Source organism: Osmerus mordax, chromosome 5 (genome assembly GCF_038355195.1).
Source record: "Osmerus mordax isolate fOsmMor3 chromosome 5, fOsmMor3.pri, whole genome shotgun sequence".
NCBI classification, from domain to species: Eukaryota; Metazoa; Chordata; class Actinopteri; order Osmeriformes; family Osmeridae; genus Osmerus; species Osmerus mordax.
Window position 1 is genome coordinate 6,948,311 of NC_090054.1, and position 27,798 is coordinate 6,976,108.

General features: G+C 42.7%; 1 protein-coding gene across 3 annotated transcripts in view; it reads right to left on the bottom strand.

The window, feature by feature from the left end:
- cdh23 (cadherin-related 23) overlaps positions 1–27,798 on the bottom strand; it is a 361,974-nt gene that overhangs the window by 274,672 nt on the left and 59,504 nt on the right. For all 3 annotated transcript variants that reach the window (XM_067235776.1, XM_067235778.1, XM_067235777.1), the window contains exons 3-5: positions 27,656–27,798; positions 23,479–23,526; positions 22,954–23,046 (exon numbers count right to left, since the gene is read on the bottom strand). In XM_067235776.1, the coding sequence (XP_067091877.1) occupies positions 22,954–23,046; positions 23,479–23,526; positions 27,656–27,798 (284 nt within the window). The remainder of the gene's footprint in view (positions 1–22,953; positions 23,047–23,478; positions 23,527–27,655) is intronic.

A 27,798-nucleotide genomic window follows, 5' to 3' on the forward strand; every position in this document is an offset into this window, starting at 1 on the left:
GTTCTCTCACTCGCCCCGCTCAACGGGGCGAGGTGGTGGGGCAGGTTTGCTTCTTTCCCCACATATTAAATACACATCCACCCCACTCTCTGTTACTGCCAAATCATTTGAACACCATTATGTGATTCTAACTGATCCTATCAAAGCATTTTTAGTTGTCCTCTATCGCCCACCAGGGCCGCTAGTCGACTTTGTGGAGGAGCTGGACATGCTCCTCAGCGTCCTCCCGGATGATGGAACACCGCTGATAGTCCTTGGGGACTTCAACATCCACCTCGAAGGGACGCAGGCCGTCGACTTCAAATCTATTCTGACTTTCTTCGACCTGACGCTGCTGAACACACCGGCGACCAACCAGGCAGGAAAACAGCTCGACCTCATCCTGACACGTAACTGTATCACTGACTTAACCTCTGTAACCCCACTACACATCTCTGATCACTCCTTTATCCAATTCTCTGTCTCTCTCCCTCCAACTCCCCCTACCTCCCCTCCACTCGTAACTTTCCGCCGCAACCTCCGCTCCCTATCCCCCTCCCATTTCTCCTCCATTGTAACATCCTCCCTCCCATTAACAAGTTCATGTCCCACCCCACTGACACTGCCACCAACACCCTGTTATCCACTTTAACTGCATCACTGGACACTCTGTCCCCTGTCAACCAGGCCTGCACGATCTTCTCCCTCCTGCCCGTGGCTCACGGATGTTGTTCGTGAAGAATGGTCCATCCTTCGGGCAGCTGAGAGGAGATGGCGTATCACTCCCTCCTTAAATCCTTCTCTGCCCGCATAACTGATGCTAAAACCCACTACTTCCTGAACAAAATTAACTCTGCCTCAAACCCTCACAAACTTTGCTGTACCTTCTCCACCCTTCTTAACCCACCTCCCCCACCCCACCCCCCTCCACCCTGACAGCAGACGACTTCTCCTCCTTTGAGAAAAAAGTTGCTGACATTAGCAGTCGGTTCCCTGAACCCACCTTTCCTATCCACTCACCCTCTATGACTGACCCTACTAAATGTCTAAACTCTTTCTCTCCCCTGTCCGAGGCAGAGATCTCTGACCTCATTCTCTCTCATCGCCCCACCTCCTGTCCCCTTGATCCAGTCCCCTCCCCTCTCTTTCAAACCATCTTTCCCTCCATCATAACTTTTCTTCTCCATGTCCTTAACTCTTCTCTTACTTCCGGCACTTTCCCCTCTGCCTTCAAACAGGCCAGAGTTAGCCCTCTACTCAAAAAACCCTCCCTTAACCCAGCCGTCCTCCAGAACTACAGACCGGTATCACTGCTACCCTTCTTTTCTAAAACAATTGAACGCGCTGTATCTAACCAACTGTCAAACTTTCTCTCTCAGAACAACCTGCTTGACCCCAACCAATCGGGCTTCAAGACTGGCCACTCCACAGAAACTGCCCTCCTGTCAGTCACCACTGCCCTCCAGTCTGCCAGAGCAGCTTCGAGGTCATCCGTCATCATTCTGCTGGACCTTTCTGCAGCGTCTGATACGGTTAACCATCAAATCCTGCTCGCCAGACTTTCTGAGATGGGCATCACTGGCACTGCACTTCAGTGGATCTCATCCTACCTGTCGGGAAGATCCTACCAGGTCTCCTGGGGAAGTAAAGTGTCAGGCACACGCCAGCTCTCCACTGGTGTCCCACAGGGCTCCGTCCTTGGACCCCTCCTCTTCTCCCTGTACACCACCTCGCTTGAACCAATCATAACCTCCCATGGCTTCTCCTACCACTGCTATGCTGACGACACGCAGCTGTACGTGTCGATCCCCCGACTGATCCGGGGATCTCAGCTAGGATCGAGGCCTGCCTCACAGACATCTCCACCTGGATGACTGAGCACCACCTCCAGTTGATCCTCGCCAAAACAGAACTCCTCATCATCCCGGCCAAACCCTCCATCTCCCACGATCTCTCAATCACCCTGGGATCTGCGACGGTGACCCCTTCATCCCCTGCCAGGAACCTCGGGGTGACCATGGATGACGAGCTCTCCCTCACAGCCCACATTGCTGCCGTCTCCCGGTCGTGTAGATTCACCCTCTACAACATCCGGAAAATCAGGAGATACCTGTCTAAGCATTCCACCCAGCTGCTAGTCCAAGCACTTGTCCTCTCAAAGTTGGACTACTGCAACTCGCTGCTCGCCGGTCTCCCAGCATGCGCAACCCGCCCTCTCCAGAGGATTCAGAACGCAGCGGCCCGTCTGGTCTTCAATCTACCCAGACGCTCCCATGTTACCCCGCTCCTCATCTCCGTCCACTGGCTTCCCATCACAGCACGTATCAGATTCAAGACTCTGGTACTGACCTTCCGAGCGGTGAACGGGACTGCACCTGACTACATCAAGTCTCTCCTCCAGCCTTAAACCCCCACCCACCACCTACGGTCCTCTTCTGACAACCGTCTGGTGGTCCCACCGCTCAAGAGCGCCCGGTCCCAACACAAGCTCTTCTCCTGTCTGGCCCCCCAATGGTGGAATCAACTCCCCACCTCCATCAGAGACACTGACTGTCTCCCACCTTCAAGAAAAAACTCAAGACACACTTGTTCCGGGAGTACAACGGCACTTAGGAATGCTTGGCTGGACCTGATGTTAGTTTCCTCCAGGATCACAATGACTCTTATTGATAGACTTGTTGCTCTTGTTGGTTATTTGTAACGGATTTAAATTATTGTACTCGCTGTGAAATATTTTACTGTTGATTGTTTTTCTGCAGGTACAGTCTTGCACTTTTTGAGTTTCATGTTGTTTAATTGTGACTTGTTTGACTGCATGCTCTTATGGTTCTTCCCTTTGGCACTTATTTGGTTTTTCACAATGTATGCTTCATGTTTTGGTTGCTCGCAATGTTAGGGCTATCTCGTTGTTATTATCAGTGACCTATGCACTTTTACAAAAGCTCTCTCGTGGAAGTCGCTTTGGATAAAAGCGTCTGCTAAATGCATAAATGTAAATGTATTTATTGATATGTCCCCTTCCTTGTTTATTTGACTAGTCTGAGTATATCCACTGCATATTGCAATCTGTTTCCCTCGATTTGGAGGTATTACTCAAAAAAGAATCACTTACACTGTATGGTACAGTATGCTACTCATACAGCAGACTACATGTTAAACAAAGAAACAACGCTTGACGGACTAAGAACGTTAACTAAGGTGGGTGTGGCTTACGCAAAAGTTCAAATTCTTCGTTTTGATGCAACTGTTTCAACAATGTGAGGCTGCCACATAGCCTATCACCATTCCCTCTTGCAGGGTATGATAAGAATCTCGTAAATGAGAAGATAACACTTCAGTCTTAGTATTTGAAGTGGAAATGAGCAGAAACAAATGTATGCTTTTTAATCAATGCAATCTTCATAAATAATAAGTATGCATACTTATTTAAAATATACAGAACTATCAGTTGTAAAATGTAAGTAAAAAAACGGACCCATCTGCAACTGACACAAGCACACCTCAAAATTTCCCCAGATATCGTATCTCTGTAGTTTTTTATATTATGACTCACTTTTTTTATTTTGTTTGTATGCAGTCCTTTCAGTGCACAAAAAACATTGAAATTTGACTCATAACACAATTAAAAAATGCAAAAGGTAATCAGGCACCAAATTATTGGCTGGAGAATAATAATTTAGTCAGTTAATAAAAGGGAAGCGGGAGTATGTCTTTCTTATATCTCCTTTCTCCTTAACTTTCTGTCTTCTTTAAGTAAAAGTAAATTTTTTATAGAATTAAATGCAAATGAGTGTGGAGCTGATTATCATATAAACGGCCACAGCCGAGGGAGGCTCGACTCTGGTTTTATTTATTTATTTTATCCCATTTTCCCCTTTCACTATAAAACACAGACTTTAATCAGTCTAATTGGTCTTATAAAGACATAGGGGAATCAGGGACAGTTAGTGAGAGAAATATGTGTGTGTGTGTGTATGCACGCATGTGTGCACGTGCGTGGGAACCCACCAGCAAGAAAAAGAGGGGGAGAGAGAGATACATACAATTTAAATTCCAACAAACCTTTGTATGTGTTAATGGCAAAGAGAAGACAGACTGGGAGACAGGGCAAGGTTCATCCACAAGTTCCCCCTAATTAGTCATGTACACTGGTTGTGTGCATTGTTCAATTATCTGAAGGAGCGGGCTGTTTGTGTGGATCCTATCCTCAGAGAGCTCTCATCTGTGAAGAGGCACATCTGGGACTCAACATCTGAACACAGCTCTCCTATACAGTGTACGAATGGGAAATTAACTATTTGGTAATTGCTGATTTTGAAAGTTGAATATTCAATATAATGGATTTCTCTTTTTAGACCTCCTCAGAGCTCTATGATAGCACACACACATACATGCACCCATGCATGCCTGCGTACACACACACACACGAGCCTAGTAAAGTAGACACCTTACATGCTCTATGTATGTTTATTGTGCGTAGGTATACTTCACACCAGCTAATAGGAGTATGTCCATCAGAAACACGAGTCCATACCATCCTGCCAAACTTTACACACACGCACACACACACTGCTGCGTGAATTCTCATGTATTATACCAGTGCTTGGAGAGAGTCACAGGTCAGTCTTCTGAGGAGTGTATGTGAATTTATGTTTGTGTGTATGTGTTTGGTTGTGTGTTCACCATCCTTTTGTCCTTAGGGGAAACAACACTGGCAAGACAGAGGAGAGGCAGCAAAACATTTCTGTGTTGCAGAAATGGGATTCGTGGCAGCAAGGTTTCATATTGAAAGATATCACAGAGAGAATTAGGAATCTCAAAAGCAATACTCCTTTACATCACTGCTGACAGTTTCCTCTTGATATCCTTATGAACAGCAACATAATCATACCAATGACCAACGATCAGAGAGAAAGATGAAAAAGTAAAAAATAGAAAGAACATAGAAATCAGGTTTTGGCAGAAGGAGGAAGTTAGAAGTTAAAAGAAAAAAGCAGAAGCATGAGGAAGATGGAGAGAGAAAGGGAAAGAGAGAGGGAAAGAGAATGAAAGCAAAAGAGAGGGAGAGAGAGATGTAGGTACACACCAGACCCATGTGCCATAGAGACCTGTTTGCAATCACTTCATGTAGCTCTGCAGCAGACTGAAAAAGAGACGGATGGAGAAGGAAAGATGAAAAGACGGATGAAGAGATGAGACGGAGGTGTGACCACTGATGTTTTGCCATTGTGACAGGGTCAGATCAAATCTATCAGCTCCAACTAATAAGTCATGACAATCTGAAGGAAATGAACCGCTCAGTAGTTGTGTTGAGGGTTGCTATTCTTTCGCTCCATCCTCTCTTCATCTCATCATATCTACATAATCTCTTCATCGTCTCTGTAGCCTAGTCTTTCAGGCTTTTACGGAATGTGGGGGGTCAATCTGAGATTCCCAGAGCAAAACCAAACAGTTTACCAACCCCTGACAATAGCTCACATCTTAAATTGTATCCTGTCTCAAATTCTCTCTCTCTTGTTCTCCCCCTCTCTTTCTTTCTGTGTCTCTCTTTCTCTTTTACCCCTTCACCACCTTTCAAGCCAGGTCCAGGGGGGGAAGGGGGAAGGGAGGGAAAGAAGAGAAGAGCAGCCAAGAGTAAGACTCAATTATACATCAAAGCATTTATGGAGGGGACACCAGGGATGAATAGGAGGAAGGAGGGGGTAGAGGGGGAAAGGGAAGTACACTAGGGATGGATGTAAGGAAGACGGGGGAGATGGGAGGAGAGAGAGGGACGGATGGATGTTGGAGAAGGGGACACAAGAGAGGAGGGGTGTGATCTGGTCTAACCTGTTCTGTGCATGGTCTGGTCTAGCATGGTCTGATCTGGTCTAGTATGGCTTACGCCTGGGACACACTGCCTGCGATCTGCTGCGATCTGCTGCCTTTTTTCTTTTGGCGCCCATGTTATCAAATGGGACCGACCACACTGGTTGCGAAGGGCTGCGAAGCGCCGCGATTGCCTGCGATCTGCAGCGATCGTTTCGGCAGCTGGTCAAATTTTTTCGCTAGACGTTTGCGAAATCAGCTGCAGGATGATAAAATACACCATATTAGTTGATATATTTGTCTAAAAAAGCATGTTATTAAGATTTTACTACATTAATTGTAGACAACGGTGAACATTTGTAAAGTTGTAGACTTTATAATAATTTTTTAAATATTACTTTGGAGGCCTACGAATAATATTCACTCTATCTAAAACCTCAATACACAATGTTGGTAACGAACGGCCATTCCATGTGGTTACCCTGATAAAAACTAATGAAATTAAACGGATTGATCTGTTGAGCCAGCAGTCGTAGTTGTTTTGTTTGTTTGAGAGAAACAAGTTGTCACGCGTTGCACACAACACACACGCGTGCAGACATAGTCTACCGAGAGAGAACCCCCAAGTCGAATTTGAAAATCAGCGAGAAATTCATGGAGATGGACGACATTAAATGTTGTCGAACGCCCCTAAAGGAGCCTACGTTTTGATGGACTTTGGAGAAACAATTTTGAGAAAAACAAAAAGAATAATTCTTATTAATGAAAAAGTGTGCATTTGGCAAATGTGTTTGACTTTGTGCATACGTATATCAAAGTTGTGCATTAAAAAGTTGTAGATGCTTGCATACATATATAAAGGTTTTGCATTTTTCTGTGCATACATATACCAAGTTTGGTGTTTTCAAGAGAAGTTTTGACCTCTAGCATACGCATGTGTTTTATTAGAAAGAATGTGCATTGGCAAATGTTTTTTAAGAAAGTGCTTGCATAATGTTTTAAAGAATGTTAAGAAATAGCTTGCAAATGTTTTAGAACCTTTTTTACCTTTTTTGAATTTTAAATACTTTGTAGATGTGCATCTTAAAATGGATATGTAGAATTGCTAATGTGTAGAAGTTTAAGGCAGAATGTTTCAGTATGACAGATGCAGAGGATGTGGTTAGGAAATGCTTGCATAGATAAAACCACATTTGACCTTTTGGAGAATACAGGAAACGTGTGTAATAGACAGATACCTGCGTCATGTATGGCCCAAAGTCTAGACAGGGCCATCCCGTATTGAAAGATATAAGAATGAAAGTTGGGGGTGAAAATAGAGAGCTCTCTGTACTTCTTGAGTCGTGAGTCGAGCAGTCGAGGTTTTTTTCCTGAGCCTGTTTTTTGTTGAGTGTCCACCTGTGCCTGATTTAGCAAAGAGCTTATTTTTGTCAGTTGTACTGACCATCTGTTACTTGTTGTTTTTCTAGTGACCCAGGGTCCGCGTTTTCTTATTTTCTTTGTCGGCCTTAGTAAAGGAGGTTAGCTTCCTTTTTTATGTCCCTTTTTGCATTTTTGTTTCTGTTCCAATAATCTGCCAATAAAAATTTGAAAAGACAGTCGTTGCCCTACCGCCCATTTGTGCGCCCCTCGCTCGAGACCAAGAGATCCACTCAGCGCCCCACGCCTAGACTCAGGTGAGTTCCCCGGGAATCGCGACCAGTCATTTAGGCACGGATACTGCCCAGCTGGTGTTTACGCGAAACAGGGTCTTGAAGTGTTCGTCTGTTCAGACACATATACTCTCTCGATAGGTGCGGTGTTGCGTCTCACAGATAAACTAACGGGGGGGAATAAGGGCGGACGAGGGCCCTTGAACGTTTTTTTGTTATCGGGTGGGAAGGGCGTTTAACCGGGAGGGAAACGTAGCCAAGGAATAAGTGATCGATAAACTATGATGTGTTGCCCAAAAAAGGGCCTATAAACATTTGCTGCTAAAAAAGATCTCTTGAGGTTGTGTTTGGAGGCCCGGTGAACGTCTGTGACATCATGGTTTGGTTGGGTGCGGAGATTCCTTCCCGAGAGGGAGCCTCCGACTAACTCGTAGCCAAGCGTGTGTTCTCCGCACACGTAGCCTATGCAAATTCGTGAGACCCCGGGCGTGAGTTGGGTGGCGTAGCGAGGCGTAACAATATATACGTATATATATATATATATTTGCGGGGGATCAGCACCCTGGTCAGCGCCCTCGAGTCCCCACACGATCGTTCGACAATGTTAAGAAGTTGAAAAGCATAGGGAGTTGTATGACCCCCAGCACCAATTTTACAAGGACAACGTAGAGAAGGATCAATGTTGGGATGCTGTTGGGTCGCTCTGAATAAGAGTGTCTGCTAAATGACTAAATGTTGGGGTGGCTGTTGGAATAACACGTTTCCCAAATATAGCCTATGCCATGTTTATGTACCATGTCAGTGAAAAAAGAAAGCTCAGAGTAGCTGAAAGGCTTGGTGAGTCTGGTGTGAACAGCTTTTGCTCAGTCTTAGCCGATCGTAGCCGATCGTGGCACTGCGCGGCGCGTCCAGGTGCTTCGCAGCCAATGTGTCCCTGGCGTTAGAATGGTCTGGTCTGGCCTAGTATGGTAGAGTTTGTTCTGGGCTGATCTAGCCTTATCTGTTCTGGTCTGGTATGTACTAGTCTGATCTAGCCTGATCTATTCATGTCTAGTCTGGACAACCATGGGTTGGTTTGGTCTGTTTCAGATTGATCTGGTCTGTTTCAGACTGGTCTGGTCTGGCCTAGCATGATCTGGTCAAGTCTGGCCTAAATCTGTTAAAATCTGGTCTGGATGAGTGTTGTGTCAGAGTTCTAGAAGACATGGTAGCATCAGGATTCTGGCAAATATGGTAGCTTAAAGGTTCTAGACTAGAGGACATGGAATTACTGTAAGACTCTGGAGCCTCTGGTTCCTATCCACCAAAAAGTCTGAGACAGAGTAGACACAGCCACTACACACAAGGTTCTCTTGAAAGCGTTGTCAAATCTGATTGTTAATTAAGAGCCTAAACATCTGTTCCTTCACTGTAATTTGATTGGATTTCGACTGAATTTGAGTCTCTGTGTGTGTGTGTGTGTGTGTGTGTGTGTGTGTGTGTGTGTGTGTGTGTGTGTGTGTGTGTGTGTGTGTGTGTGTGTGTGTGTGTATATACATATGTGTGTATGAGGAGAACTGTTCAAACACATATTTGAGGCAGCATCCAGACATTACTTAGAGCACTGGGTGAATGGAGTGAATGGATTATAATACTCATTAGCTCCACAAAAAACAGACACACACAGTATGGGTATGGAGAGTGATTTAGGAGGAGGAGACATGACCACAGTGTTTAGGTCCACAGGAAACAATGCATTTCAGCATCCTTTCTTTAACTTCCCCATGATTCTCTGTCCTCCACCCCACCCCCCCACCCCACCTCCACCCCGTCTTTGTCTGTCTGTCTGTGTCTATCTGTGGTGGGGGTGTGACAGCCACAACATATTTGAGCAAATTGGAAAAGCTATGAAGCTTTATTAAGGCAAATCTGGCCACAGCCAAGGGAAAAGTGAGGTTGGAAAACGAGGGAGTATGGAGGGAGAAGGACAGAGAGAAAAAGAAGGGTGATGTGTGATGATGTGGTTTGCTGTGGTGGACGAACATATTTCTCAAAGAGTAGGCCTAATCTGCACATTCTATTTGCTCCCTGAAGAACAGCACAATTTAGCTATCAACCCTATTGTAAGCATTACACACAAACTTACACCCATGCACACACACCAAAACAGAGAAATATAAATACACCCACACAAACAAACAGACCCACCCTCCCACAAACACACACCACTAGCCACTATCCTTCCACAGACTGACAAGTTGTACAATAACTTGCCATGTTGGCAAAATCTTGTCAGAATTCATAGTTACACGTTCTGTTTGAGAGTTGTGTGAGAGAGAAGCTTGAAAGAAATGGAGAGAAAGAAACGACAGGTTGATTTATTTAGAGTGAGGAGTTGGTGAATCAAACTTTAATGGCTTTAGGGAGTGCAAGCCGTCTCTCTCTCCCCTTCAATATTTCCCTCTCTCACTCAATCTCTCCCCCCACCCCATACCCTCTACCGCATCTCTCTGCAGTGCACTCATGGATGGTCACTCAGACGTGCGTCTGCCTCTCTGACAGAGGAGACTCCACCCAGGCAGCCCAACAACGCACACAAATCAAGGTGCTCTTCATGCTCAGCGGGATAAAGTAAACGACAGAAAGATAAAGGGAAGAAGATAGGAGGAGGGAGTGATTTACCTTCAAGACCGGCAGCATACGTGATGTACAAAGAGTGTTGGGTGAACAAACCTCTGAGATGGAAACAATGAGATATAAAGTATTCCACAGTCCTGAGTACCTCCGAACATCTCTATATAGTCCTGAAACCATAATAAGATTTAAATACAGCCGTGAACACAATCTAACTAGGAATGCACCGAAATATCGGTTTTCGGCCGATAGAAAAATAGGTCGAAAATATGAGACGAAAATATGTGCCACCCCTAAGTGCTCTGTTGCCACTCCATTATCACAGGACCAAAGTAAAGTCTGTTTCAGGTTGGATATTTGACAGATATTCCCCATGAGTTTTTCTTCAATCTGCAAACAGCAGTTAGAGACGGTTGAATTGTTATTTTATCATGTCTTTATCCATTTGCCTACTCCTAATTCAATCAGCAGAGACCTGGGATGAGTAAAGTGATATTTATTTTACAAAAGATGCTGGATTCAACAACAGGTTGACAACATAACTTCAAACCCTTTGGTTTGTCCATTGTCATCTAAAACTGTTTTATACAAATTGTACACAATTTTTTTTTTCAATAGCTCCTTGGTCATGTTACTTACTACCCTCAAACTATTTTCAGACAATCCATGAATTATCCTTATATAATGCACACCCATTAGATTGTCCATTTTCATTGTAAGTAATTTTACATGAATATATGTATTAAATGTTTGTTTTTTTTACAAATACCGTGTTTCTTCGAATAAACGCTGAAGGGTTTATTACACAATCCTTTTTGGTGCAGCGTTTATTCAAGGGCGGCGTTTAATTAGTAAGAGAGATTTAGAGAATTGCAGCTGCAGTGCGGCCATAGACAAACAAAGAATAGACAAGGAGGTCAAACACAAAGCCTAGTATAAAATTGAAGCCGCTGTAGCGGGGTTTGCTCGTTTAAGATTAGCAATACTTAATTTTAATTTATAATTAAGTATGTAGTTCTTAGGGGCACCACCTCTTATTTGTTAAAGGGACAGAGGAAACCTTATTGAATAATGGCCTTCGTAATAATCAGTCTAATCTTAAGTAGTGAATTCTATGAAAGTAGAGCAGATCAGATAACGTGAGGGATAACGTGGGTATTATAAACAATGATTTATTTAAGGAAATTTAATTATAATGAACAAATACCAGAGAAGTTATAGGTTAGTTGAGAGTTGAGTTGAACTGTATACAGTAGGTCCTAAACTATGATGAGGGTTGGTGCAAGATGGTAGATTGAGAGCGCGTGGGGAGGGGGAAGGGAGAGATAGGCTTCTGGAGAACAATGGGAGAGTATGTTAACTAATCCTAATGAAAGTTAGGTTAAATCATTTGCAAACTAAAATCAAACGTAACAAATTAAATCACAATATGCCAATGTTCACAAGTAAGAAATGTAGCAATATCGCAGTTACTGTTGTCAGTTTGAAGAAGAAGAGTCAAAGTTCCGTTTGTTGTTGTCAAATGGTTAGAGCAAAGGAATCACGTTCCTAGCGGTCCAGTGAGTTGCTGATTGAGAAGGATAGGTCAGATGTGTCGCGAACACTTCCGGTGAATCCTTGCGAAAAAGCAAGGTTTGCTTGTACGTTTGGGGGTTTTATACTCCAAAGAACAAGGGGGGGGTGGTCCCCGTGAAGGTGACCTCTTTCATTGGTCAGTTTCTCCACACCTGGGCGTCGTCCTGAGATCTGCCTAGGTGTGAAGTGGCTGTGGCTTTTGAGTTCCGTTATTTCAACTGTCCATGTATTGCTTATATTTCAAAATATAACAATACAATATTAATAAATGGTTTAGTTTGTAGATTAAAATCATTTTGATATCAAGATTGACTGATTTATCATAACAGGAAAGGAAGTTACATTAAAACATCAAATTATATCAACACAGCATTAAAGGGAAAGCATACATTATAACACATCAACTACTGTCATTGAAATAGTGTCCATGAGCCATGTAGTCCTTGAGAATATGTTTGTAAATCGTAAATCGTTTGTAAATGGTTTGTCTGTTGGCTCTGCTACACCGCGCGTGTCTACATTGTGTAGAAATCTGAAGCAGCATGCCGAAACGTTCTTACACTTCCAGCTTTCAAACAAAACGCTGTGCAGAAAGCACTCACTGCAGCAACAGATCTGTAGCACGCAAACTTCGGGTTGATGAAAGGCATTGTTTTCAACCAATGTCATGATTTAGAATGATATAATTCAAGGCAGTAGTCAACATTGGGGGGTACGTTTTTTTATTTTATTTTTATGATAATTTCGAACAGCGTGCGTGGTTGCCTGTCGTAGCTTAGCACATTTATATTTTTATATCAATATATTGGGGGGGACATTTTGACCAGATTTAAATATTGGGGGGGGATGTGTCCCCCCCAATATAGCCGGCAATGTGGATTTGGAGAAGAAGCTTCAAACCTGTAGCAAGAAAGCCACTTGTGTCTGCCAGTGCTTCGAGGGAATTATAATACACTTGTGATTTACTTGTGTAATAAATACTGTGTTTTAATTTAACCAATTAAATAACCTTTTTCTGATTTTTTGGGTGCGGCATTTAATCGAGGGCGGCGTTTATTACACAATGTTAATTTTTGGTGGCGTTTATTCGAGGATGGCGTTTATTCGAGGGCGGCATTTAATCGAAGAAATACAGTAGTTATTTTCAGTTTTGGCTTTTGGCCAAGTGCATTATGAATCTTCAGTTTTCTGTCAATTTACAGAATAATCATTTCGGTGCATTACTAATCTTAAAGATCCCATGACATGCTGTTTTTGGATGCTTTTATATTGGACTTTGTGGCCCCCTAATAGTGTATCTTAAGTCTCTTTCCCGAAATTCAGCCGTGGTGCAGGATTACAGCCACTACGAGCAGTCCCACAATGAGCTTTCCTCAGGACGTGCCGTTTCTGTGTCTGTAGCTTTAAATGCTATGAGGAAGAAAGACGCAGGGCTAACTGCCATGCTTCGGTCGTTTGCAAGCCATGATGTCTCGAGGAAAAACCAATGTCGCGCTCGCACGGTCATAGCTCATTTTTTCATTGGTAGGCCCAGGGGCGTTGTTAGATATAAAGCTCTACTGGGGCATACATTTGAGCGCAAATACAGTTTTTTGAGCTTCATGTAATATTGTTTTTTGTTTTAGTCAAAATAAGAGGATCGGTAGGCCTATCATTTAGAAACTACCTAAATTCTGACTTGTGTGCAGTCCGACACCTGGACTTCTGTGTGCGTGCTGCAGTGGCTATTTGGCAAGCCAGAAGAGTGCCCTGACATGGAATTCTGCGGGCATCTGCATGTGCTTTGATTTTGCAAGCGTTGATTGGGATTATTTTTTCCGGGATTATCAATCTATATTAATGCACTGACTAAAAAAGTCACTTAGGAATGCTTGGCTGGACCTGATGTTAGTTTCCTCCAGGATCACAATGACTCTTATTGAGAGACTAGCTAACTTGCTCTTGTTGGTTAGTTGTAACGGATTTAAATTCGTGTACTCGCTGTGAAGTATTTACTGTTGATGACTCTTGCACTTTTTGAGTTTCATGTTGTTTAATTGTGACTTGTTTAACTGCATGCTCTTATGGTTCTTCCCTTTGGCACTTATTTGTTTTTTCACAATGTATGCTTCATGTTTTGGTTGCTCGCAATGTTGGGGCTATCTCGTTGTTATGATCAGTGACCTATGCACTTTTGTAAAGCTCTCTCATGGAAGTCGCTTTGGAAAAAAGCGTCTGCTAAATGCATAAATGTAAATGTAAAGTAAATTGTTTAAACTCAAACAAGATTTTACTGGGGCACAGCAAAAAGGGTCTAACGACGCCCCTGGGTAGGCCAAATTATCTGTGCGGGCAAAGCAGAGAAAGGGGAGGTAACCTTCCCTATTGTGACGTCACAATAGGGGGATATTCAAAACAGAGCGTTTGAGCTCTCATTTTCTCAAAGGCGGAGAAGAATACCCAGGGCTTGGTTTACACCTATCGAAATTTCTAGCCACTGGGGGACCAAAGGCAGGCTAGGGGAACTCATATTAATGTTAAATAACCTCCTAAAGTGAAGTTTTCATGTCATTGGACCTTTAAAATCTCACTACAGCGCTGAATACCTCCTAACATCTCACTACAGCTCTGCACACCTCCTAACAACTCACTACAGCTCTGAACAACTTCTAACAACTCACTAGAGCCTGGACCGTCTCCTAACATCTCTCCACAGCCCTGAACACCTCCTAACAACTCACTACAGCTCTGAACACCTCCTAACCTTTCACTATAGCGAAAACACACACAGACGACTTACACAACTAATCACACAAACACACACCTAATCAAGTAAATACCCGTCAGTTTACTGTAATGCAAAAATAAAAATGGAAATGTGTCAGTCTCCCGAGTGTGTGTGAGGCATCAGATGGTGCCAGTTAGATAGCCATACTGTACACGAGGAGATGCTCCACCTAAAGAAAATAAATATAAATATATCCAGTGTTGATCTTTAACCATCTCTGTCAGATGTGAATACTAGGCAGATGGAGATAGACCATTGCCCACCAGCCCAATATAACTGTATCTGGAGCAATTATGGGCAGCACATACAACTACTGTATCTGGGAGGAACTGATTCCTGTCTTTTATTTATTTTTTCTATGCTATCCCTCCTTCCTTTTCTCCTTCTCGTGGCTCAGAGTCTTAGTGTCAGACCTGCTGGGGTTAGAGACTTTGGGCGGCCACACATGCGTGCACACACACAGTGTTAGCCTAGAAGATTTAAGAATACAGGTGATACTGAATAAATTACCGGGCCAGTGTGCTGAAGAAGATGTGTGTGTGTGAGTGTTGTTTTTTACCTTGCTGTGTCTGCTGTGGCTCCAGATGCAACATACATCCTGGTCATTTAGTTTGTACAACACCAACAGCTCACACACAGGCTCTGCCAAACCCATCTGAGAGTGGTGTGTGTGACTACTTGCATTTGTGTATGTGTGTCAGACTATTCCATAAACTGCAGATCATGTGAGGGGTGACCATCCTCTGGTCTCCTTACAAACCTACTCGTACACCGGCACCTTACCCATTCAGAGGTGAAAGGCATCTCTTCAGAAGAAGAGACAGAGGGTCAGAAACACTGAGACATAGTTGATAGAGTAAAAGGGCTGAAGAATAATTGGCCTGCCTGAAGGTAAACAGAAATTTAAGCTCAAAGTTAGACAATCTATCAGTGGGCACCTGCTCATCTGTCTGCTTGTGTGTCTGTTTTCTAAGGTGTATTCTCTTCATAATATTGTATATCGTAATATTGTACATCATAATGCTGCATCACAGTGCTAGACTGAGCCAGGCTGTGCTATCTACCTCCAATTAAGACTGGATTGTATATGCTGGAATTCTACAGCATACTGCATATGGACATACATAAATAATTGATGAACAAACCAAGTATTGTAAAAGTACAACAAAAGAAACATAAATAATAAAAGAGGGCTACAGAGAAGGCACTTTAAGTGTTTATAGGTTGTGTGTTATTGTACAAGTATATTTGTGTGTGCATGTGTGGTTAGGTGTGTTTGTGTTTGTGTGTGTATGTGCCTGTGTATGTGTGTGCAGTAAAAGGAAGAGCGAAATAGAGAAAGAGAGATTCAGTTGTGTGATATGGTGAAAGCAGCAGAATAGGACCCACACAGAAAAGTCATCATTGGTGGCATTTGATGGTGGTTTTGTTTCAATGACACAGTCTCATCCCGCAGAGGGAGGGGTCAAGGATCCAGTGTCAGGAAGCAGAAGCAGGGAGGACTGGAACCCCAGGGGTGATTGTTTAATTAAAACCAATCTTTGTACACAACACATACACATGCACACATGTATGCACACTCACACGCATACACACACACAAAGACACACACAAGGAGCAATGAGGGAGAAGAGATTTGACAGAGAAAGGGAGAGAAAAGGGAGAATGGGAGATGGAGAATGTAGAGAGAGCATCCTAGATGCATAGTCAAAATTCTAGAGAAATGTCATAAAGGAGGCATAATTTAGAAGACAGAAAATAGTAAAAAAATTCTAGGCCCAGAAAATGTACATGTAGAACCCCAGAACAATATATTTCAATGCACAGTAAAGTGGCTAATTATTACTACAGAGATTAGGGCCATAGTAGGGCTTGAATGTATAACACTGCATCTTGGCAGACTATCTATTCCTGATAAGGAGACATAATCAATGTGCCATCACGACAGATTTTTACCTCAACCAACCTGGGGCCCGTTCTCCGTACGTCGCTTATTACATCTGAGATCAAATGACACATCCAAGACAACATCATCTTGCTAATCATGATCTGGCTAATTTGGTTCTTCGAACACCCATGTTGTTTATAATTAGTATAGCTGGATTGAGTTATGCGTTGGTCTGAAAGGGGATATGTATCGATAGTAGAAACCGCTGCTATTAGCTGCTCCCATAAGTCTATGGCTGCTCACCATGGCCTAAAAGAGTGCCCAGTTTTTTCTGCGACAGAGCCAACAGAGCAACAGCTTGCGCAAAGGTTACTCCGAATTTGAAGATTTATTCAGAACGCCAGGGAACACCTCAAAGTCTACAAAATCCAGGAGAGGGCTGGCAAAAAGAAGCAGACAAATTAAATGTAGTGACCACGTTAGATGTTTTGTCGCTTATTACAGTAGGCTAGGCCTATTTGTCTTTGTATTTTCTTATTTTCACAATTACTTTAATTGTTTATCATCTAATGTCATATAATTTAATGTGTTTCCAACTAATGATGAACTTCCAATTAATGATGTAAATGACACCATCATTAGAAAACCGAGGCTATCTCTCAAAAAGTATAGTAGCCTGTCTCACTGTGCTAATTGGATCTGTTTATCACGCAATGTACGATTAATATTAAAGGCCATATGGCAGGTTAAACACTACTGTTGATTAATGGGTACATGAAGCACTCAAGATATGTATATCATTTAAAATATCTCCAAATGGTGTCTCCAAGTGGTGTTAAAGACCAGTTTTTGGTGTTAGCATTAGCATATTAGCGCAAATTGGCGATGACGTCATGTTGGGGAGTCGTGGAGGAGAGAAGCCTCAGCCTAGTACTAGAACTATGGTAACTGACTGGGATGAAGAATAGGTGGCAAAAACCACTAATGTGTATGATGGCCCGCAGCCGTATAATTTCGAACCAAGTAGACATGAGAGGGCAAATGAGGAATTGCCGAGACCTGATGGCCGTCCAAGCCAATTAAATGGATGGTCCAAGAAGAATGAGTGGAGAGTTGGTGAAGTGTCCTGGTGAGTTGCTATCATTTAGCAACACAGCAACAATCTCTGGAGCTAGTCTACGAACAGCAGTGCACATATACAATTTTGTTTTACTGTCAGTGAATAGCACCGAGTGAAAGTCAAAGTTTTCTTTATATCTAGTGACAGTGATCATTCAGGGCCTGACATTACATTTTAGAGGCACTTGTCCTTTGGACAAGTAGACCTACATTTACGTTTCCCTTTTCCATGCACAAAAGTCACGTCCGGGTAAAGATTTTGCCTTTGACCAACGAAGATGAGCTGTAATATTATACAAATGATAACAATTGAGGTGTTATAAAAAATGTATTTGTTACATTAAACATTTACACAATTTCTGCAGAATAAAACACTTTCTGTTATTTACTGTATTGCAGCTTCGTCCCAATATTTCTACAGACCGTGCAGCTAATTTAATGCTCAACACTTGAATGGGGGGCTTATTACTTGAAAGAAGAATTACTGCGTCTTCTCAGTTACACTATCAGGGCTTGGAAATACTGTGACTTGCAAAAGTAGGCAAATGGCTAGTAGAACATAACATTTCATAATAATTTCAGTAAATCAAACAGCTGCAAGACCCAGTGAAATGTTATATACAGCTAGCAAACTAATGTTAGCTAGCATCGCTAACGACATTGGCTAACTCAACTTCGGTAGGCTATCCTCAGTATTTGCAAGCTGGCCAGTGCAAGTACAGTAACATGGCATTTTATTTTGTTTGAGTTTGAACTTGTCCAGTGGGGCAGGTACATTTCTCTGCCCTACAAAATCCACTTGTCCCGGACAATCATGTCGTTAGCTGTAGTTCAGATAAGTAGACTAGTACTACCGGTAAACTTATCTAGATCTAGAAAGAAGACATCATGCTAGCTATGGGCTAGCTATGGGCTAACTTGCCAGTCCCACCTACAAATCCCCCCAAGATCATTCCTAATTAAATATTTTCCCCGACGTTGTAAACACATTTCCGATTAGATGTCCCATGTTTTGATTGTACTAGCCTAGTGTTGATTTCTAAGTTCAATGGTCTCTAAGCGGGCTTTGGTCGGTCGTCTCCCCAACGTGACGTCATGCAATGCATTGTGGGGGAAAGAAGAATCATTGCAAAAAGTATCTACTTTTTCGTATTATATTCCGTTTTGTGACACCCAACAACATCAAATACAATGGATAACAGTTTAAATGTTTATTACCAACAAGCAAATAGTGCAAATTTGTTGGTAAAATAAACCAGCCATATGGCCTTTAAATTCTGATAATTATTTTTGCACCTTCCGCAACAGGTTTTTGTCGTAAAAACTGACAAAAAATGGCTGTGACAGACTTCCTGTATCATCTCTGCTTGTCAAGCCGCAATCAAATCTTGTTTACATTAAATAAGCCTACTCCCAAGCAGGTTTAAGCTAAAGGACTTGTTGCTATGACAGCAAGTCCAGAATGAGCTTCAAAGAACCGAATAATCCAAGATAATGACAAATCGTCAACAATCAAATCCAGCTAACTGAGTTAGCGACGTATGGAGAACGGGCCCCTGGGCTGTAGTCTATCTGTTGTTCAGTCAAACATTGTTTTGGGTGATAGTCTTGTCTCAACACACACACACGCACACACACATTCTCCTTGTTCTCTGAATGGGTGCAGTAAATCTAGCCAGCTCATTAGCAGAGACAGAGGGGATGCTAACAGTCCACCTGCTCCCCTTCACCCTCTTTATGGTTCCACAAACTAAACATACACACATCCACCCTCCCGACTGCATATCACATCAGTCACACATACTATTAATCTGCTCCTAGTTAAGACTGAGTTCTCTGAGCTCTAACATACTTCCAATGTCAGCCCCCCACCTACGGTGGCCCACGGGTGCACAACACAACAACATTAGCGAATCAAACAAAAGTTGAAAACACAAGAACATTAACACACAACACAAAAACATTAACAAAAACGAAACCTTTATAAAAATGCTGCATTTCAGAAAACAATCAACTACTTACAACACCACAACATCAAGTGACAACACAACAGCAGTTGGTCGCCTCGATACACAACAAACTGTCAAACCGATTACATAAAGATGTGTTTTATGGCAAATAATACCATAATGAATATACCTGTATATTCTTGTGTTTAACTGAGATTGATGAAGTGTTAGCTGCAAATACGTGTATATTTGGACGGTTGGCATTGTTTGCCCTCCCCGGAGACAGAGGTAACTTTAGGTTTAATGGCACAAATCTCCTCCTCTCTGGGTTTTCTTTATCGGACGAAATTCTAAAGAAACACAGCCCAGGCTTGTATCCTCTTCGATAACTGCATCCGATAGAACAACAACTATACGGCATTTTGGCAACACAAAAGCAACAGACTCAAAGAAAATGTATGACTTTATAATGGGTGACTTTATAAATTCAATAAATTTGAGGGGGCAGAGCTTCAGTTCCTTCAGGCGACACAAACCCCCCAGTATCAAGCAGAGAAGACTGCTGATTTTATTACGATTTCAAAGCCTAATTTAACTCACTTGTCTGTTTTTTTTCATTCGAATTTGGATGGGTAGTTAACAACAAATTATTCTGTGGTGTGATGAACTTAAAACTAATTTCCAATTTACAGCATCTTTAAATCTTCAAATTCAGAGTAACCTTCGAGAAAGCTCTTGCTGTTGGCTCTGTTGCGGAAAAAAACGGGACGCTCTTTTTGGCCATGGTGAGCAGCCAATAGCAGCGTTGCTGATCAAGGTTTCTACTATCGATACATAACTCCTTTTAGACCAACACATAACTCAATCCAGCTATACTAATCATAAACAACAAGGGTGTTCGAAGAACCCAGTTAGCCAGATCATGATTAGCAAGATGATGTCATCTTGGATGTGTCATTTGATCTCGGATGTAATAAGCGACGTACGAAGAACGGACCCCTCTCCGTTGTGTTGTGTGTTAATGTTGTTGTGTTTTCAACTTTTGTTTGCTTCGCTAATGTTGTTGTATTGTGCACCCCTGGGCCACCGTACCCCACCACTACCATCTTCCCATCAATCCTTGTCTGTTTCAGCACCTCTCTGTCATCATCACTTGTTCTATCTTCTTCTTGGATATTTATACTCTGCTTCTTTTTTACTTACTTACTGGATGTTTCTAAAACTCCTCAAAAAAAGTGAATACCAACAGAAGAATATTGCAGGGGATTTTGGCACATTTCTTTGGGCCGCTACCCACACGGATAGCTGTGTTGCTCATTCCACGAATGCACAATCCTTACAAGTTGTACCTCGGTGTAAAGGTGACTAATCAGGCTTTCCAACTATATAAAATACATTGTATAAAATACAATAATACCAATTGGTATTATTGAAAGGGGAGGAATAATCGACCGAAATAGCGTTTCCAAACTTTTTTTTAGGAGTTTATGTTATATGTTAGATCTTTCCTGTCTTTTTTAACCCTTCTAATTTTACCCCTTTCTCATGCTCTCTCTCTCCACCTCTTATCTCTTACTCTCTCTTTACCTACCCACTTTCTCTTTATTTCTCCCTCCCTCCATTTTGTTTCTCTCTGTAGTCAACTTCTGTAGTTGTTGAGTAGTTCTTATAGTGCTGATGGCACTGTTATCCCTGATTGGCTGGTAACTGTGGCATATCGGTGAGTGACAGCTTGATGGAGTGATGGTGCAGTGTGTTTGCTTCGCCTGCCGGAGGTCAGCTGAGGTCACAGGGGTAATGAGGCCATAAAAATACGAGGACAGAAAGTTAAGAAGGGAGAGGATGAGAATAAGGGAGGGATCGAGGGATTGCGAAGAAGAAAGCAGAGGTAGAAAATGAAAGAGGGGGATAGAGGAAGAGGGGAAGGATGAAAATGCAGGTGGAGGGAGGAAGGGAGGGTGAAAGAGGAGGAGGGAGAGGATGAGAGTGAAGGAGGGGATGAGAGGGGGGAGGGGATGAGAGGGGGGAGGGAGGGAGGGTGGGTGAGGGAAGAAACAGGATAGAACACAGGATTGGAGGTATGTCCTGAGAATAGCTCTGTCTCTCTCCCGCCCCTCCCCTACGCAAGTTAGCTCTACCACTGAGGTTTCCGAACACACCTTCAGTCTACACAGCACCATCCCTATCTGCTGCTCAGTGTACCTTGACTCCTATAGATCTCTAATTCTAAGTAGACACAATCAGTACACACCTAGCAAGCAGTGCATTGGACAAGGTGTGATATAAAAGTCTCTGTAAAGGAAATTTGGGGAAATGTATTGCTTAAATACATTACAAAGACTGTGAACTGAATCACTGAATTGTGGAGTTAGACCATTAACATTTTTTTATTTTATGTTTAGGATATTTTGGGCGGGGCTGAAACCTTGCCTCGATGACACAATGGAGGCACTGAGCATAGCCCCTCCCCTAACACTCTAGAGAGCGCATAAGCTGTTATTAAAACTAATAAATTGTTATTTATTAGCCTAATGTTATTTGGCTAAGTCATGCTAATTACATATCGATAACATGCTACTCTAGCTTACTAACTTGCATAAAAGGGAAATCAAAAATTACCATTCGGTTGCAGACCGAGAAGTACGAGATTGATTCCCAGGTAGCCAGTCAATGTTCTATGAATTTGATTCTGGCTCTTCAGGCTCTAACTTATATGGCCGTGTAAAGCCAATCCTGCTTGGAGCATCCATTTTTGTTGTAGAGTCAAACCATTTTGTTGTAGGGGCATTTGACAGTTGAGAGAGGAGAAGCTTTCCTGTGAGTGGGCGTGGTTTCAGCAACCTCAGCGGACACGCCCCCCGCGTTTGAGATCTTAAGATTTTCAAGATTTGACTTCTAACTTATTTTAGTTACTTGCCAATTTTTTTCATCATTCAAATTTGACTGGGTGGTTAGAACACGTTTTTCTGTGGTGTGACAAACTCAGAACTCATATTGTCACTTTACAGGGACTTCAATAACTATAACTAAGTAAATGGAAGAAGGTATGCTATAATCCAAGCCTAAACTTGAAAATTATTTCTAATTGGACAATAATAAGTCCCAAACTTCTTATTTTTGCTCTCCCATTGGCTGATGAAAACCTCCTTCCCTGGTCGGTGGGGTAAGCGGGTCAGACTAAACTGCTCCTCTTTCTGCTGTTTATTTCCTTGACTTTATGGATTGACAAGAGAAAAAGGCAGTGGCTTTGAAGATTTGGCAAAGACTGGGAGTGGGCTATGCTCTCAGTATAAACACAACTAGATATACGTGTGTGCCTGTCCAAGATATATTTCAGACCCTGTTTGAAGTCTACCCCTCTACCCTCCCTCCACTCTACCAATTACTACATATCAAGGATTAGATGGGGGAGACGGCAAAGAAAGGGGAGGGGATAGAGAACGGGAGGGAGAGGGGGGGAAAGGGACAAGGAGGAGAAGGCGGGGGAGATGGGCAAGAGTGATAGAATGCAGGAGTAAGATGGAAGGACTGCACTGCAGGGAGTGTTTGCTCTGTTAGGAGGGTGAGAGCACTCTCCCATTAAGAGAGTTGTTGTTGGCCTACCTCTGGGATGAACACAGTGTAGGGCTGGCCATGGAAGGTTGGAGAGTTGTCATTTACATCTCCTATCTGGATGTTCACCGTATCTTTGACCACCTGGGGGAAATTTACGAGTTTGGTGTGTAGTTATGTATAAAACACTCACAGACAAGCACACACACGTCTCTATACTATGTAACATACACTCGGACATGTACACCACACATGCACACAGTCCAAGCTTTGACAGAGAGCAGTGTATGACACATAACACTGTGTAGGTAGAATGTCTTTGTGATACAGCAGTTAAACAGTAACTGTGAGACAGGTGTCAGGGTGAGTAAAGAAGAAAGAAGACAGAGAAGAGAGACAAAAAGAGAGCGACAGAGACAGTGAGGGAGAGAGAGAGAAAGAGTGAGGGAGAGAGAGAAAGAGAGTGAGAGAGAAGTGTGATCTGCCTGAGGGGAAGTGCTGGGTTGTCAGGATGTGATGTAACATGCCATAGCATGGCCGAGCAACTTTTGATCACAGTGCAGAACTGTCTCTTACCCCTTGGCTGTCACTCACGGAGAACTCCACCTGCATCTCTGACTTGGTCTGGGGAAGACACACACACACGTCAGCACAGTACTACCATGGACAGACTGACAACTGATCACTTCTACATGGCAGGGAGCTGACACTCTAAACCCTGCCTCACAATTATTTTCCTCTCCTCTGTTATTTGTCCCTCAAAATTAACCTTTGTGGTTTAGGTTATCATCTAAATCATTTCCATGTGCCTCATATGTACAGTATGTGTATGTGTGTGTGTTATGGGGCGTATTCCGTGCCTATGGTGTGTAATCAGTGTCCGTTCACCGCATACCTGATACAGGTGAATTACGGGTGGGCTACTCTGGCGAGTTTTAGAAAGCTAAGAATGAATACTACACCTTAGAGTTTGATAGAAAATTCGGTGTGCGTATAAACAGGCGTAATTTGTGCATATTACATTTAATATGGCGTGGGCCCATGTGCGCACAAGTCACATGGTGCTTTGCATACTTGTTCAGTGATGAACATCCTCATCACTAGAAGCGCAGAGCCAGGGCCGGATTACCATGTCCATGTTAACACACTCACTGTTTATGCGCGACAAATTGACCAATTAAATTGTGCAAATATTTTCTACCAGAAGACATACCCTTTACGATTGGTACAATGGTTTAAATGTAAAGACTGACAAAATTAAGAAAATGTAGCCTAGCTAGACAGGCAACGAAGAAAATAATGGATCGACGCACTCCTAGCGCTAGCGGGTACGTTAAGCGAAAGCAAAAAAAGGAGAAAGAAGCGAGAGGAGCAGCTCTTTTACAAAGTGTGCCTTCTATCGACAGCTTTTTTTAAAAGGTTGCTATTTGCTCGTCAGAGGAGGCACCTAGTGATGTGTCGTTCGTGAACGATTCGTTCATTTTGAACAAATCCTTACAAGGACTCGGGAGTAACGAGTCATCTCAAAGAGAGATTTGTTAATTATCTCGTGGCCGCACCGGGAGAGGTAACTGTTTCCTCTACCAAACCAATGCAGGTCACGTGAAAAAGGATCCAAAGACTCGTACAAAGACCCAGTCGGGAAATGAACGAATCATTTCTGTTTCCTCTAGCTACCAGTACTAAGCCTATGCAGGGTCACGTGAAAAAGAATCCAAAGACTGGTAGATCCGAGGACTCGGTCCGAGGACTCAGTTGGCAGAGGAACGAAACATTGATCCGAGGACTCGGTTGGCAGAGGGACGAAACATTGATCCGAAGACACGGTCGGGAAGTGAAAGATTCGTTCATCTGCCGGGTACGAGTCTTTGGATCCTTTTTCAATTGACCTGCATAGGCTCAGTACTGGTAGCTAGATAAAACAGAAATGATTCGTCCATTTTGACTGGGTCTTCGGATACGGATCTTTGGATCATTTTTCACGTGACCTGCATAGGCTCAGAAGAGGAAACAGAAAGGATTTCCCTCGTTCACTTTCGCGTGACTAGGTTTAGACATGAATGATATTCGTTCACAAGTAATAATTACAGGTTTCATTATTGTAACCTTTTGGTACTTTACTTACAGTTCAGTGCAGCGTAATCGTTTGCCGTGATAATTGGTAAATGTTAGTGTGATAATAAATGACCATTTCAAATTATACAAACTGTCATGATACATTATTTTAATGCAGGAATTGCATTAGCCCGTCTGCTAATGTTAGCAATGAGGCTGACTTTTCTTGACTCTACTGGGGTGGACAATAGAACGCGTCATTTTGGCCAAGGTTAACTGTCAAATTATTCTGGAACGCAGGTAGCAAACGCATTGAATCGAACGTTCATAAAGCATGAATTAGCTTGAATGTAGCTAAGAACGCAAGGTCCTGGTCCTTTTCTTAGCTCAATAACTAGCGACTACTAGCAATAATTTTAAAACAAATATGCCAGTTAGCATGTAGACACTTACACCTTAATGCTATCAAATGTTGGTTGCAATAAACATTGAGAAAGTGTATGAAAATACTGTTTATAGTTTTTGCTGCTTTGGCTACCTTTCATAGAAGGTCGGCACCACTGAGAGACATATCTTAAACTAAAGTTTAGGTTATTTTCTTCAAAATAAGGTATGTTTAGTCACTGTTAAAACATATACATTTTGAGAAAAATCTAGTTGAAGTCATGTTGATGAAAATCCCATAGGAATGCATCGGAATCTGAACGTTCTATTGAGAAAAAAAGTTGGGTTTTCCCTTGTAACTTTTTTCAGCATGTCGGCAGCACATGGACACTTCCTGAAAAGCTAGGTTAGGTCAGAGCCATATAAAAAGAGTAAATATAAGTAAATAAAGCAAGTACATTTCTCTTTCACTTGCCCTCCAAAAAATCCACTTGTCCCGGACAAGCCTTAATGTCGAGCCCTGAAGAGGCATTATTTAGTATTACATGCTATTATGCTCGCTGCTGGTAAGTATGATTTAATTACATTTATAGATTGTGTGCTGTTCATTTTTCATTGGCTGCTGTAGCCTACTGAACAATCAATATAATTTTGTAACTGACATAGTTTTACATAGCTGTGGTTGAGTTGATAGGAGGATAGGTGGGAGGGGCCCATGATGCCTTCGTGCCCAGAATTTGTTAATCCAGCCCAGACCCATTTTTACCGACTCATTGTCCTCAAATTAACTTGTCTTGGGTCAATAGCCTATGTCATTCATGTTCGAAAACATTAAACATTTCGAAACAGCGATATAAGTCATGCCTTAATAGCTCAAGCATCTAAGCGGGCAGGTGTTCGCAGGTTTCTGTGCTGCGCAATAGTGTCAGTATGCGCAGCACACATAACACCTGCCTGTGCGCACCCCTAGATATCTATCAAACAGTTAGGCGTAGTGTTCACGTAGGCGTAGGTCTCGCGTATTTGAGGCGTATGTCAGGTGTAGTGTACACGACACGTACACGTTGTTCACACGCACTGGCGGTCCTAGCTAGGGTTGGGTATCGTTTGGATATATACGATTCCGATGCCGAACCAGTACTTTTAGAACGATTCCGATTCCTAAACGATTCCTAAACCGATTCTTGAAAAAATGAAAGTAATCAAAGAAAGGCTCTGTTATAGTTTTTTTTTTATTATGGAAAATTATATAAATGTAACAATATATTAACGTTTTAAAGTAGCCTACTTAAATATAAGCCTATAATAAGTAAACCTAAGAAACCTAACACACAACTACAATCATTTAACAATAAATAACAGTTACAATATTAACAAGTAACAACAAAATAAATGTTGAGTTGCTAACTAAACCAGCTTCAAACTTTAGCAGTTCTTTTGCAGAAAAATGACCATATTTGCCTTCTCTGGCAAGATACAACACCTCTCCTGACTTATGGCATGTCCTGCACAGGAGAAAACTCTCTCAGATGGTGTCGAAGAGGCCAGTGCACACAGGTATGAGTTTGAAAGGGCAGACAAATTGGGGAGGCTGTCCCGGGACCAGGGACTGATGTCTGCAAGCTGTCAAACACGGTGCATCCCTCTGCTTTAAGAAGTATTCCGTGTGTCGCCGCATGTTTTAATAAATTCGACGTGCTTCCCCCTTTGCACGTAATCGTTTTGAAACATTTGTTGCATTTTGCGATGTCGGAATCCTTGGCTGTGAAATACAGCCACACTTTCGACCGCTTCGCTTTAGACATTTTAAATGCACTAAAAGCTGGCTAACAATAGACTAGCAGAGCTAGTGTAATATGTTTACGAGCGATCACGTGCAGTGAATGCTTAATATGCTTTTACGTCCGTTTTGGTGAGCCCAGAGGGAAAATATGGCATTTTGAAAATAGCCTTCATTTACGGTAGCTAGAGATACAGTGTGATATTTTACGACCGTTTCGGAGCGACAGAGGGAAAATATTTCAGTCGACACATTAAGTGGAACCAAAATGAGGAACCGAAATGTGCGTTCTAATCCGGTCTGATTCCTACCGGTTGCGTAGGAACCGGTTCCATAGTGGAACCGGGTTTCGGTACCAAACCCTAGTCCAACCCCCCCCGCCATGCCAACCTTGATATCGTTGCGCAGGCATATGCAGTTGCTAGTGAGCCCTTTGCATATAAACCAGGGCACGGAATACGCCCCATAGTGTGTAAGTGTGTGTGAATGTGTCTACCCATGTGTGTGCACGTGTGTGTGTGCGTGAGTCCTCACCTCGCGGTCCAGAGGCTGTCGGAGCCACACCACCCCTGTGTCTCTCTCCACAGCAAAGTACCTCATGGCCTCCTCCCCCACCACGCCATAGATGAGGGGCTCCCCATCAGCATCCTCTGCCCTCAGCTGGGTCACCGATGTAC